Source organism: Pinus tabuliformis, chromosome 8 (genome assembly GCF_031772625.1).
Source record: "Pinus tabuliformis cultivar Carrire ecotype Pingquan chromosome 8, CPIR1, whole genome shotgun sequence".
Classification (NCBI taxonomy): domain Eukaryota; kingdom Viridiplantae; phylum Streptophyta; class Pinopsida; order Pinales; family Pinaceae; genus Pinus; species Pinus tabuliformis.
The window spans coordinates 437,026,625-437,042,577 of NC_142294.1; the positions used below are offsets into that span (position 1 = coordinate 437,026,625).

Sequence of the window (15,953 nt, forward strand, 5' to 3'; positions counted from 1 at the left end):
TGTGTTGCATGCAGAACATTCCAAAGTTGCAGGATAGGTGTTGCAGATAATCCATATCTTGTTGAGAGGGAGCGTTGAAAATGCAACAAGATGATGGAGCTTAGTGAAAAGAAGTTGCCTTCACTAAGTGGGCCCGCAGGCTATTTTTGGCGCAAAGTCTATTTTTAGACTATGTCTATTTTTAGACATATGGATCATGGTCTATGAGTTGCAGGATGCTATTTGTGGATGATTGGTCGTGTTGGTAAAAATAGATGGACTTCTATTTTTAGACTTCTAGGCTAAAAATAGAACATTCGAATATTATTAGCTCTTAATAATATTTGGACTATAAACATTATCTTATCCTCTTGGAGCACTTCAGTTCAAGCTACGGATGTGGTACATGCAGCTGTCAGAAGGAAATACGCTTTTATTATGGGTCAGTTGAGCTATTGCATGATGGACTTTAGTTAGAACTCAAGTGATTGAGTTTGGTGGAGCTGATTGAGGAGTTGATGGAGTTGTGTTCAGTTTGACTTAGTTGAACTAGTTGTATTTAGTCTAACTGCAGAATACACTAGTGATGAGTGATGTGAATTAATTATTAATTAATTCACTAATTATTAACTCATAAATCAACTAAAGAATACATCAGTTAACTCAGTGCATGGACAATTCAGTGGAGACAAGTGTTAGAGGTGAGTGAAAGGGCAAGACAGTTGTCAGTTGTGACTATAGTTGTGCATGAGATTTGCACAATCAATGGATTGAGTATTGCCAATGAGGATTTAGTGGTTCAGCCAAGGGAAATACGAGTTTGGATCAGACATTCTCATCTATTCTCATGCAGGATTGCATAGTGGAGGCAGGCAAGCAGCGGAGGAGATTTGAACCTGTGACTTGATTCAGATCTGAGCTATTTTGTGCGTAACAAGTGGAGATAGTACTGAGTACTTGTGAGGAGTATTGTACTATGTATTGTTACATGTTCTCAATCAATATAATATATAGATAGTTGGGGGTTTTGAGCTGTATGCTTTCCCCGGTTACATACTATGTTGATATGTGTTATTGATGTGTTTCAATGTGTGCATGCGAATGTTTTGATTCTGCAAATTGATGATCAACGTAGAGGAGGTTATGTATTATGCATGCATTCCACAAATAGTGTATAATTGGGATAATCTCTGTGAATAAGTGTCATATTATTCAAAATTTCTACAAAAACTAGGGAAAGAATGTGCAGAAAATAGGTAAAAACCACACCCAACACTTGTGTCACCTAGTTTACTCAGTAAATTCGAGTTGGATGAGTTAGAGTTCAGTTCTGCATGTGTGATTGCTAATTTGTAGCAATCAAGGTCAATTATCTCAGGTCGTTTTCAATTAAACTAGTTCCAACTTTTGGAGGAACTAGTGGAAGTTTAGTTAGGCAGTGGGACTTCATTCAAACTCAGTGATCATCTAGTTAACTGATCAATCAAATCAAAATAGCTATTGCATGCAGAAAATTCAAGTTACCCATTTGAGGTGGAGATTCTAAGGTAATGTAACATTAGTTGTAGACTAGTCTTGAGTGTACATGTGTTGCATGCATTCAGAGGATCAGCCTAAAGGTATTGTGCAATCAATTTGAGCAATTTTATAAATAACATGGGCATAATTCCTAAAGGAACAATGCAAGGAATTAGCAACTCAAGTAGAGGAAAAATTTGATTAATTCTGGGTCAGATCCTTTTAGTGAGCAGAGAGATAGGTTATGCACTTTCACGTTGTGCTCAATTAAGCAAAGAAATTGTAATACCTCTATTATTTTGCCTTAATGCAAGCATGCATTGGGGTTTTTAGTAGTTTGTGGTCCCTGGGAAAAATACTTGTTGCATGTGTGTGATTTCTTATTGCATTTCTAAAAAATTGTTCTAGAGTATGAATTACTTTCCGCATAGTAGTAGAGTAGGTTTGTGTCTTGTGATCTTGATCAAAATTTCATGCGTAGATGAGAATATCCATCATAATTTTTACAACACATAGGGTGAAAACCTATTTTCTAGAGATCCCTCAACCCTAGGAGCCCTCCATTGCAATTCCTCATATTGGGAGATCATATGAGGGGGAGGAGTTGGCTCAATGTCCTCAACTAATCCTGCTCTCTGTAGATCAGAAACACATCATCGTGCTCATATCTAGTACAAAACTTAAACAACTCACTGCAGATTTCAATCATGATGTATCAATAGAAGCAGTCTCCTATTCATGCAAGACATCAAATCAAATATTATATTAGAACAAATATATATCACAATAAAAGGATACCTTATTCATCCTCCCTCTCATGGAGACAGCAACAACAAGTCTACGCTTGTCTCATACAACAACATTGTCTCAATATATGAAGATATTTCAGTCCCAGCTATATATGGGATTCTCTCCTAATCGAATCCCACTCTTTATTATCACAATGTATCACTGTCATATCCAGAACTTGTTCAAAATAGCTAACCAAAGAGTTTCTTCAACCTGCCTCACAACTATCAATGCTAGAAACATCATACTTAATCTCAGTCATGCTTAAAGCTATAGATTTCTCATCCAAAATATCATGGCATATCTTATACTAAAGCAACACCCATATGCGCTCATCTCATCAATAATGATCCCAAATAGCATCGGTACATCCATGCAATCGTATATCATAAGAAGAATAACTCATACCAAAATTTGATCATCCCATGCAAATATCTTGAAGGGTGCTAGGCGGCAACCCAATGTGTATGAAGCGGCTCAATCATAAATTCACCTAATTTGTTCTTTGCAAAACAAATATCTAGACAAAACATCAATGCTTCAATCAAGTGTTGGTTGAAAATTCAAGTTCATTAATAACTTTGCATAACTTAATTCTATCAGGTTGTCTAAGGATTTGCATTTCCATTTTTAAAAAACTCTTCAATAGCTTCATGATATATATTTTATTTTCCAAACTTCAAAAATTAATTCATCATGACAAGGTTCTTCATTTCAAACTTCAAAGTCCAACTCCCTCTTACTTTGATCATTAGAGGCTCATTACCTGTCAAGAATGGACCATTAACATATAAAACATCAGGGGAATTTTGAGGTCTAAAATGGACCTCCTAAGAAATATGTACAACCAAAATAAACTTTACAAGAACCAATAGGATTAAAGATGATGATATCAACCATGGGGGATGATTCACCATTTTTGGAGTTAAAAAGTAAAAAGGTTAAAAAATAATAAAATAATAAAACTACTTTTTCAACTCGTATTTTCAACTTATGTCCCTAAGGTTTTATTCAAATTTCGAGAGGGAGTACTTGTCAGATGCAAAATTTAGTTCCTCATCCAAGGATTACCCATGTTGCATACTTTCGATGGACCCTGCTACATGAAAATGAGAAATACATTAAAAAATGTGACTGCAATCATGTTTTTCATGTTTTTCTCACTTTTAGTGTAGTAGGGTCCATCGAAAGTATGAAACATGGGTACTCCTTTGGATGAGGAATCAAAATTATGCATCCAACGAGTGTTTCCGCTCAAATTTTGAGTAAACCCATATGGAGAGAAGTTGAAAATACGAGTTGAAAAAATAGTTTTTTTCTTTTTTTCCCTCTAAATTTTGATGATATAATCTAATCTTATTCTATTATTTCCACTATTACTTTATAATTTCCTTCGGAGGCCCATTTTAGACCTAAAAATTCCCCTAATTATAAAATCAAAGGCATATCTTGGACCACTTTGAAGTAGAGGTTTGGATTTGGCACATCTTCCTGGCTTTACTAGGTAACTGTCAATGCAACATATTGGACTCAGAAAGCTTGCTTCAAACCATGCAACGTTATCTACAAACATTATACTAATCAATGTACTCAACCTTACACGAATCAATATTATGCAATCAAATCAACTAATTTTTCTTATCAAGCCTTAGATGCCAAATAAAAACCTAATATCAAAGTCATAAAATTTTCTACCAATATCATTGTGACAAACTCTTCGGACCAGGTGTCAGGTAGAGCTCACATCCAAATACCAAGTTATGAATTCATTTATTGTCATTTCAACAAATTTTCATTTACGAATCAATATCAAGCCAAACTTCATCAAGCCATCCTCATGATCATAATATAAATCATTTTTGTCACTAGATGCAAATGCATACACCAAGCGTAAGTCACATAAGTTTCATGCCTTTATTTGTGAGATCATTGCATATTGAATCACAATTGTTTATGCTTCACCTAATAAGTCAAAGCCAATGATGCCATGATCTAGGTGGATATTGGTGGGCACTTGTCAATTCCACTTGGACCCCCACCATTATTTCTTTCAGTTTTTCAGTTTCCTTAATTGTAGCATAATTTAATATTTTTAGCAGTTTTTCGGGTCCTGAACTTCCGAAGCCGTTTTGAGGCCCTAAATGATGATTTTTGGGAAAAATGGGAGCAACAGGGGTCCATGGACTTTTGTTTCTCTTCCTAAAGTTGTAGTCTTCGGATAGATATTTCTAACGAGGTATTGTGAGCATCAAATAGAGATCATATGCCAAAGTTATGACCCCGGTAAGTTGACGTACCAGTTTACCCAAAACGGGGCCCATAGTTTGGCGCTTCATCTCTTAGGGTTAGGTTTTTGGATGTTTAGGGTTTTCCATTGTTTCTCAAAAATAGACATGATGTTGAGCCTCATTGTAAGATAGTTCACAGACATGTGTCTGCCACATCTCTTCTCAGAGATAAGCTACCATTACCCTAGTTAGTTTATTTCCATTTCTGTTTGTAATAATATTTTAGTATTTTACGGTAATGAAATGAAGTATTATTTTTGCTGCATCTATGTATGTATGGTTATATCTGTAATTTGTTGCGTTCTTGTTTAAATCCGGATCAGTGGTATCAAAGCGGTCTGCTCTTTCTCTGTCTTTCTTTGCATGTCCCCAACGAGGTTGGGATATAAGGAGTTAGGGCTTGAACTGGTCGAACCTTTGCAAGACCAGCCTCGCAAATCCCGACGGCCTCCCATGGCGGATGAAAAGAAAAAAGAGGGGGCAGGAGATCCTATCAAGATCTTGCTTAAAGAGGCCCTCGAGCGACAAAGGAACGTGATGATGCACAACTTTGCCCAGATCATTCAACGACTACCCAGGGGCGACACATCTACTTCCAGCAGCGACTCCAGAAGTGCCACACCCTTTAAAGTACAAGTTAACTTTGACCTTCCCATATGTGAGGGTCAGATAGATGCAGACATCTTAGATAAATGGTTAAATATGCTAGAAGGTTATTTTTCTGTTCATGATTTTTCCGGCCGGGAAAAGATTACTTTCGCTCTTCTCAAAGCCGCCCCCCACATCAAGCACTGGTGGGAAACCTACTGCGAGTAGAAGGATGAAAGTACGGCCTCATTGTTTTCAGCCACACCCACTTTGAATTCATTCTGGGCTGCCATCAAGGAGCAGTGCTACCTTGTCGGAAGCTATGAGGATCAATACATAAAGTGGACCATGCTATGGCAGGGAAGGGACCAAGACATGCCAAAGTTTACCAATATTTTCCATACCCTTCACATAAAGTTGGGTATGAAGGATTCAGAGCAGCATTTGGTACTCAAATACTGTGGCTGCCTGCACAGGTACATCCTGGACGAAATAGAATTCCTAAACATCTCCTTACTTAGCATGGCATACCAATATGCCGTCAAGATCGAGCAAAAGTTTAAACAGAAGAAGCGAGACTTTGGATTTGTGAATCCGAAGTAAGGGAAAGGTGCCCCCAAACCACAAAACAAAGGACAAAGCCAAGGTGGGGCATCCTAAGACAACCCGCCAAAGCTACAAGAAAATAACAGCGCCGCGAAGCCGAAAAAGGACACAGGAAAGTGGCGTGAGTTCCATAAGAGATCCACTCACAACACAAGTCAGTGTCGGGCCAAGTAGTCATTGGTGGCCGAGCTAAAGATTTCAGAACCTGACAAGGGGAATGAAAAAGGGAAGCAAATTATCAATGCGGAGCCCAATGCCACCGTCGCCACCACGAAGATCCAAAGGAGGAGGAGCGCCTCTTCCACTCCAAGATGTGGGTAAAGGGCTTCTCGCTACAGTTCATTGTCAATAGTGGAAGCCAAAAGAACCTCATTTCAGCAAAGGTTGTGAAGCAGCTGGGTTTACTGACCATAACAAATCCACAAAGGTACACCATCAGGTGGCTTCACCAAGGATGGGATCTTCGCGTGAGCTAGTAGTGTTGCCTTCCATACAACATCAAGCCCTTCACAAATGAGGTATTGTGTGATGTTGCTCTCCTTGATGTTTGTGATGTATTATTAGGCCAACCATACTTGTGGAACCGACATGTTGTGTATGATTCAAGGCCTCGTGTTATTATTGTTACTTTGGGAAATAAGTTGTACAGGATATCGGAGGTAGCACCGCTTACCGCCATCTCTTTGGTTACTGCAAAACAATGCAGCAAGCTCATTTCCAAAACCGGGAAATTTGTTTTCCTGATGATATGCCCTCAAGGGAAGAAGAAGATGGTGGACACAACCTCCAGATAAGGCCGAGCTGCACAACAACTATAGATGGACAAGGTCATGGATGAGTATGAGGACATATTCACCTAAAGAGGGGTTTAACCATTAGGAATTGGAGATTTGGCTCAACAACGAGTTAAAGTCTTTGGAATAAAACAGATCATTCGGAGAGGTGGAAGATCAACTTTAGGGGACCCATTCAAAATTGCTACCAAGGCAGGTTTTGATAGGGTGGTAGTTGTGGCCACAACAATACCCAATCCCCATGCAAATTTTAACTCTTATTTATCGCTAGGGTGTAAGATAACCGCTCTCGCTCCTACCAACTTGGGACGTTTTTGTGTTTTTAGCCGTAATTTTGTGGTATAATTTTTAGTGAGATTGTGAATTTTCATTGTTTAAAATACATTTTTAAATGCTTAAATGGATTCAACGTTCCTAAAAAACCCCTAGGTACTCTGATTTTGCATATCATAAAACTCAATCTTACTACTTCAAAAATTCCTTGTCAAATTTTGAATAAAATATACTATTTCAAGGAATTCTTGTCAAATTTTGAGTAAAATCTACTCAAATATATCGCTAGAAAAATTCAAAAACATTGATTAATTAAATTATACTATCTAAAATCATTTAAAATTTATTTAAATCAACTTATTTATATCTCAATTTAAATTTAAATTAAAATAAAAAGTTAAACATTGTATCTTTCATATGTGAACTCTGTAAAAGTTTACCTTATCCCACATTTTGAGTGGACACTCTGCCCATTATCAGGGACCAAAAAACTCATTGATACATTAACTAAATTCAATTATAGTTAATTCAACATATCCCATTAGAAATGTTAATTTTGTTAAGGAGTTTTAATAATTACTTAAAGTGTTTATATTAAAATATGATATCATGAAATTCACATACTTGATATTATGAAATTCACGTACTTGATATTATAGATATTTTTTTGTTGTTGATCAAAAGCACTGCATTTATATTGCCATGAATAAAACAAGTACATTCATTTTTTCATCAGCTCGTCTTGCCTCATTTCGACCAGATTTGTTGGCAAGGAGAGTTGGAATATGAAGCAAAAGATTTATCAATTGACACCTTATTTCCAGAGGGCTATGAAGCCATAGTAGCCAAAAAATTGAAAAAATAAGAAAACAACGTCTCAAAGGCATATCATGGTGGCGGGCGCGGATGGTGCATAGTTGCAACTGCTAGCTGACCCTGTTGCTCATGCATATGGTAGTCAATGTGCCTCAGGCGAGCATATAACTCTTGCAAGTGTTCATTTGTTCGCCATTGGCTTTTGCGAACATTCTCCAATTGTTCCAGAAATTTCATTTGAGAGAATTGTATGTCATTCAATAAGCCACAATTTCATTTCGATCCTCGTATATCTGATCGTGGAGGATATCCAGGTTGGCCTGGATCCCTCGTAATTGAACAACAATCCATTCTAGGGAGGGGCCTGAATAACACGAACAATAGAAAGAGCGGGGTTCTGAGCTATCTCTTCCTCTCTGTCCAGATTGGCTGAGCGTTCCTCACTGAAGGATGAGGCGCCACCCACATGAGCGACTGGATTGCCATGCTGTCCAACCCCTTTGTGGGGTCTTCCTTGCAAACGCGACATACCTGCAGATGAAAGGAGTTTCTTAGGCATGACACGATCCCAGACCAACTGACCCTTGAAATCTCCACTACATAACAATCTCCAAATTTCCCACCACTGGACAACATAACAGTAGGGGGTCAATTCTACTATACCAATGCACCAGGACTAGACTCCCCCGAGCCCCCCGACACTACAGAAAAGAAACCACCTCGAGAATGGAAGCATGCCCCAAGATTTGACACAATAAAACCCACATAACAACTCTGAGAACCTTCCAGTCCATCGAAGGCCAACCAAACTGAATATCACAACCTCATGAAACCTAAAGACAAACTCTTGGTTCCACTCAAGTACCCGCCCAATCTTGAACTTAAGGCAGATTGGGGCCTCAAACGAAAAGGGGGGGCACAATTGACTACAATTCTGCAAATAAAAGGCCATATTACTCCTCACAGAGACCCGAGGCACTTGACTAAGATCGACAACTGACTTACACCCCCAAAATTCCACAGGAGCATTGAACCAAGTCCCCGCCCTATAGCCTTTGAGAATGACTAAAATGAAACAAAAATGCCACCCTTTCACAAGGGCAATAACGCCAACAGGACTAACAAAAAGAGAATTAAAGACAACCAACAAACACCAGCATGAGAGGAAGCACGTTACCTAAATTTGTAGACCCTGGTGAATCCACCAAAACAGAAAGAAGATAGTAGTGAATGGAGGAGCAACGACCCAAAAAAGAGCCAGCCACCCAACAAAGCGGTATCTCCAGACACAGATGCATTCGGGTCCCAAACGAAGTCCTGAGAATAATACCACACACAAGGGTCGACTTCGACGTTTAATCCCTCACCACCCTGGCCTTTTGACTTTCACCACAACCCTGAACAACAAGCGTAACCGTCACTACCTTGCACGACGTCTCTTGCCATCGCCCAACACAACCAAACACTCACATTCCCCAGCGATAACATACTACTTAAGATTTCCTTCTCCAAGAGCATCGTTCATTGGGCCGAGTGCCCACCACCTACCCTCATTAACATCCACATGGGATACAGGTGGCGGGGGGTGGGGATCTCAAGGCCCCTTCAATCAAGGGTTAGTCATCCCCATCGGGGGTTGACATTATACATATATTTTTGAAATAGCTTTGATTTTATTTAAAGAAGCAAAAAGTTTTCACAATTTGGAAAGTAAGAGAAGATTAAGATAGAGAAAAAAATAAATTTAGTTTTATTTTTAAAATAATAAATTAAATAAATTCCATTAAAGTTTATATTTTTTATGATAAAATAATTAGGCAGATTACATCTCACCGATTTATTAGCAAAACCTAATCCCAAGGGTATTAAGGAGAATTGAGCCCATGGTCTCCCATTAAGAAAATTCTTTTAGCTAAAAACTTCACTTTAACCTTAAAAGTTATGTTAATTCCACTTATGCCATTACACATGTTAATTTTATTAAGGTGTTTAATAATTACTTAAAAGCATTTGTTATCTTGCTGACATTATAACGTTTTCTATTTATGGTTGACTACCCAATTAGTTGCTTATTGACCAAAAATTAAACTTCACAGTCTAAAGTTCACATTATAAAACTAAATATATATATATATATATAATTTATTTTATTTTTCTTACTTTCTATTGGTTATAGTCTTATTTTGTTATCATTGTACTTATCATTTTCGTTGTCACTGGATTTAATGCTCAATCTGATTTGTTTTAACAACACATTTAATGTTCTAGAATTATTATGGTCTCCTTTTTCTCCCAGCCGACCCTAAAACGAAGTCCTCTTTAACTATAATTTCCTGCTATGTCCCTTAAATCCTTCAATCTAGGAGTTGAGTGACTTAGGGTGATTTAGTTGGTCAGTTCATTCCATTAATTTATTGTTTAATAGTGCAATAAAGATTAATTTTGTTCTATCTTTTAAAAATAAAATTTAAACACCTAACATATTATATTAAAATATTTATTAATGAAATGAAATTATAACATTTTAACAAAATATTTATTATATTAAAAAAATAATGAATAGAAATTATTTATTTATTAATTTTAGTTAATTAATTTATGAAAATATTTTGTTCATTATTATACTTAAATTTTTGTCAATCATCTCGAATGAAAGTTTAGTTTTTTACTTTAATTTAATTATATTTAAACTAGCCTAAAGCATCTACAATGTTGCTCTTAATCAAATATAACACTTGATACATATTTGTGAGAGTTCAATAATTAAACTAACCGTAAAAAACACTAGCTATCAAACCTTATATTAAAACGTGATAAATTTTAATGAAAACTACACTATTAAATAAATATTTAAGACTTTTAAAATATTACTTAAAAAAATCACATTAAAATATGGTTTAAGGCTTTATTAAAATATGATTTCAGTAAAATTCACATAGACAAGAATATGTAAAAGAAAGTTAAATTTACTTTTATTTTTAAAATACTATTTTAAAATAAAAAGTATTATTTTAAAATATAAATATTATAAATAATTTTCAAATTATTTTAAACCATAAAAATTATTATAATTTAATGTTAAATTAATAATATAAATAATCTTTATTAATTTAATTAATTAACTATTTATTCTTTATAAATGTATGGAAAAACAAATCATACCATGACATAGTTTCAGTTATACTAAATACTCATAAGTTCTGCACCCATTAATATATTCTCTGCTCATAAAAATAGGTTTAAATTTAAATCATTCTACAAACTAAAAAGTAGAAGCTAGAAGCAAAAAAACGCACACATTGCCTATTTGATTAATTTTTTTGGGTTTCCTATGATCTGTGCTAGTTTTTGCCAAAACGTGTGACCAAGGACGGTTCTTATCTTATAGGATTGCCGATGTGGATAAAACCACCCTCTGCTGTTCTGTTTTTTCTCTCATTCTTTGGTGAGTAGGAATCATTTGGGCTGTTGGTAATATTGCTGCTGGATGGATCATAACTCTGTTGCGCTGCCAAGACCCTGTTGCAGTTTTTCTGCTTGGTGAGGGGGCCATGCAATTGGGTCCATCTCTTTCACTGGTATGATTTCACTGGAGTCTTTCTAGTTAGTTTTGTAACTCGGTATTGTTTCTTCCATTAACTGGTTTCAAGTTTTTGCTCTCTCCGGCTGATTTCTACCATAGCTGGTCTCATCTAATTACATCTCGGAGGGTGTTTTCAGAGTGAATTTGTAAAGCTGTATGACATACCTCTATCCTTAGAGTTGTTCTGTACAAGTTCTCAGAATTAGTATAAATGACTACTATAACTGCAACCACAGCTCTAGTAGATGTTGCAGTGGCAGCAACAGGTCACCGTAACTCTTTGAGCAATTTCCCCAAAACATCATCCTCACCGTCATCACCATCTTCAGCAATTCAACAGCCCATCGTCTCAGGCAAAATCCATTTCAATGCATTTACTGGTCTGTCAAGGTGCAAGAAGCAGCTCTTGTTTTGCAAGAGTGTGAGGACATGGGGGAGTGTTCGCCTGCACTGTGTAGCAGGAGACAGAGTAAGGACTCATGCTGTAGCGGGCGGAGTTGCAGAGGCTATTGTGGGAGAAGAGGAAGCAATAGAACAAGAGCAAGCTGGCGAAGACACGGCGGTTCTGCCGAGACTGAAACCCAAGACTGGGAAAGCGGCATTGCCTCTCAAAAGTGACAGAGTATGTCCCTCTACTTTTTTCATTCACTGTAGTATTCTTTTAATTTTTATCTTATATTTCAATGCTGAAAAGAAAGTAAATCATACAATCGCATGTTTCCTGCCAAATAGGGATATCCTCATTTCTTCTTCCTCTGAAGCAAGGAAGGAAATTAGGGCATCTCATGCTTCTTAAATTGGGGTGGGGGGATGTTATGCAAAGTTGCACAACTTCACGCCACAATCCCTACCCTTATGATGGTGGGGTGAGGGTTGAATCTGTGCAACTTTGTTTTCACACAGAATATGGGTTGTGAATTCTGTCAAGCCTATCTAAAAGTGGATTGCAATTTGTGTGAATGCATTGCAATATTGGCGTATAGGCAGAGGCTTCCAAAGGCATAACAAGTTTGTTTGGTACTTGGTCCTGTTAGAGTAATTTGAATTTCTTAGCGAATGCTTTTTGAAATTATCTGCACTTGCGATGGGGTTGTGGTTCAATAACGAAGACGGCAACTTGTTAAGCTACCAACCAAGGTTCAATTCCCCTTGAGGCTTGAATAAGCAATCGGGATTAGGTGCAATATCTGGGTAATTTTGACCGAAGTGTACCTCCTGTAACAGAAAATTAGCTGAATGAAAGTGCTAATTTTCAGAGTTTTGTCCCCAGCAGGTTGTTTTGCCTGCTGAAGTGGAGGGCCAAATGCTTCTGTTTCATCAGGCCAAATTCTTCCGTTTCAGTATAAAGGAAATACTTACAGATATTTGGACTCAGGCCACTTCATCCTATCTGTCAATGAAGGTTAATTAAAGTAAAATACTACATAATATGAACGTGTGTACGCAGACACGAAATTATTCCATAAGCATTCTTATGTAGGCTTTGAAGTTCTTGCCACAACCTGAACATCATTTTCACGAGAAGCCTGTTCAAATCTCACCTATATGGTTGAATAGTCCGTGAGGCTACCTTTTGCTCAAAAAGGGATTCTCCTCAAGTCTTATCTACAATTGATGAGCCTGTGAGGCTACCCATTATTCAAACAAGAGCTCTCATCACATATTATCTTCAATGGATTGCCTGTGAGGTTACCGTTTATTCAAACAAGAACTTAAATGAGCTGCCGATCTAATTTTAAGTTATTCTTCCTAGTGGCTGAAATTGTAATTCTAGCACATAAAAATTCATAGTGGCTTAATTGTCATTCTAGTACATAAAAGGTATATTTTCTCAAGACAGTGAAGTTTCATGGCTAGAGCAAAGAGAAACAATAAAAATTATAAATTATTTTAATTAAACATGGTTTCTTTTAATCAGCTTTATCTGCTTTCGCACGCTGTTGGAGGTGGCCCCAAGATATACGTTTTGTAAAACTGAAACTGGATAATATTATATTATAAAAGGGCGGCAACTAGCAATGAGCATACAAAAAAAGCTGATTTAGGATTCTTCATGAAAATGGCAGCTCTCAGAAGATACTTGGAAGATACTGCTACTGCGTAAGATTAATACATTTCAGATATTCTTGAAAGTATAATGCCTTCTGAAAACTCCTAATAGACATATAACCTTAAAATGCATTATAACCTTATAATGCCTTTTGAAAACTCCTAATAGACATATAACGTTAAAATGCATATAAACTTAGCGGAGAATATGCTGGCTGCATAGATTTGATGGGAGATAAGATAAGATAATCTTATTGATGTTCGACCAATGACCAGGAAAGTAGGTCAATGGGACTGAAGAATACAGCCAGTATGAATACATTGTGGGAGAGAATTCTGATGCTCGTTATATATGCCATCTTTCATCTGATGGATTGTTTCTTCTTCTCTGAACTCTGCATAAGCTGCATCGAGGGACATCATATTGTTGGAGGCTGTGGATCAGGCTTCCTTGCTGAGATAATTGCCAAGTTTCTAAACATGTTGCACTCAGCTTTTAAAACATCTGGCTTCTGCCTCTGCTGGAGCAAGATATTTATAATCGTTGCATGCTGTGAGGCACAGTAATGCTCATTCTCGTGCACTTTGGTAGCTAATGAAAACAGGGAATTTCTGTTGTTCTGGATGATTTCTCGATGGCCTCTCAGTGTCCATTTGAATTCCATAACCTCTCTTTGATCCATGTTTTCTGAAGCCAAAATAAAACTGACTGAAGACAGAGCCAAATTTGCAACAGGTCCAAATATAAATCCCACAAGCAGGGAATATCCTCTTTTCTGCAGACCGAGCAACAGGGAACCTGGAACACTGGTATTCCACCAACATAGGAAACCCGGAACGAATCTCTTGACACAAGTAACTCTAGGCACAACCCAAGAAAGAGGTTCAAATTTTGTTGTGACAAAACATGCGGAAGCCCTGGTTGATTTCTCAAGGAAAACAAAAACCAGATAAGCAGAGTTGTTTATACAAACAAAATTACATATAGACCCAGAATGAACATATTCCCCTGACCCAATTTCCAGTTGTGGAAGCAAAAGCAAAAGAACAGAAACCTAGTACAGATCAGAGATACTGCTCTATAATAACTGATAACCACTGGGATTCTTCAGAGTGTGAGGTGAAACTTCCCCTCTCCTTACCAAGCAATCCAAAGAGCAAAGAACCTCTTACCAGGGTATCCAGCAGTCTGAGAATTCTCCAACAAACAAAAAAGGTCCCTTTCCATTCCATAATCCCATCCTGTTTGCAGAGATAAAATATTTTGAGTTCTAAAAGCCGGACAACAGTTTTGAATTTCAAATAGCTAGGATGGGATTGCATCCTTGCAAATCCTCTCCCTGTGTGATATGAGTGATGCTTGAGATGTGGCTGCATATGAGATTTATTATGGGTATAACATGTCCTAATACCTGAATGAAACTAACCTTAGGGGATGATGCAATATGTTTGCCCCCCCATTTTTTTCCCAATATCCTTTGTTTAAGTGTTGATGTCTTGTTTGCAAATGAGTTGGCTTCTGAGTTTAGATCCCCTAGAACTTGGAGATATGAGATCTTGAGTTGGTTCCTGACCTCCTTGTTAATGCATTCAATGATCAACGCGAACTTACTGTCTGTTGGAACCATTTTTCGAGCCATGGTTTTGAGAGTGACACTTAGGTATCCTAGAGTATGTTGGCTTCTTTGGCAAGGAGGAGGCCCTGCAAAAGAGCATAGGTCACTGATTGATTTTTTGTGACTTTTCCTAGACCCAGGCATAGGTTGTTTCTGTCTGTTCCTCGGGATCATAGATGATTCCCTCTGCAATTGCCACCCTGGCCCCAGATATACATTCAAGGTACCTGTTTATGTATTTTTTGATTCCCTCTACCGAAAGATGGTCATTTGGATTAATTTCTGTTCATTTATGCACTTTTTGCTCTCAGATGACCAGGCAGGAAAAATGTTTCAAAATTCTCTTTCTCAGTACAGCTGAAAACTTTAACAACAGTGAACATGCTCTCTCTCAGTTTTTTCTCGACACCAGAGCAGAAGGCTTAGTAGGAATTAGTGTAAGTAAATAATAAATATATTCAATTCTTGTTGCCATATTTTGGCTATCAGTTCATGCAATATGGCTATTTTAGCATTTGATGAGTTTTACAAGCTGGGAGAAGACGGGTAAAAAATATGGATGTTTGGGATTTCATTTATTATAACAAGCTGTTTTCTAAGGCGGGAGGTTTTACATCAGATTCTGAAAATGCTGTAATACTATTTTTCTTTTCTTTTCAAAACATGAAAAAGTTAGTTTATTTTATATTTTATTTTAAAGATATATGCCATAATCTATCAGTTAGGTGCAGGTAGTAGAAATTTAGAAATAGGCATTGAATTGATTTTACTGAATGAGAATTTAACATGAAGCCTTATGAACTTACTACTTACAGAAGCGTTCAAAAAGATTTTTAGAAATTCAGAAGTTGCGAGTGAAGAAGGAGGAATATGATCCTATAACTGCAATTAGTTTGCTCAAGCAAACTTCAAGTACAAAGTTTGTAGAGACAGCAGAAGCTCATTTCCGTCTCAACATTGATCCCAAATACAATGACCAGCAATTAAGAGCAACGGTGAGTTTGAGCTTTAAAATTTTGATAGACCAAGACTGAGTTTTTCTATTTTATATATA

At 37.0% G+C, this 15,953-nt stretch overlaps 1 protein-coding gene across 2 annotated transcripts in view; it reads left to right on the forward strand.

Annotated features, from left to right (window-relative positions):
* The first annotated feature begins 11,078 nt into the window (after positions 1–11,078).
* The window catches only part of LOC149235930 (uncharacterized), a 239,745-nt gene continuing 234,870 nt past the window's right edge, over positions 11,079–15,953 (forward strand). Inside the window, exons 1-2 of one of the 2 annotated variants that reach the window (XM_089372282.1) lie at positions 11,079–11,856; positions 15,715–15,894. In XM_089372282.1, the coding sequence (XP_089228408.1) occupies positions 11,446–11,856; positions 15,715–15,894 (591 nt within the window). In that variant the 5' untranslated portion in view covers positions 11,079–11,445. The remainder of the gene's footprint in view (positions 11,857–15,714; positions 15,895–15,953) is intronic. The other variant, XM_089372283.1, reaches the window with a different exon arrangement.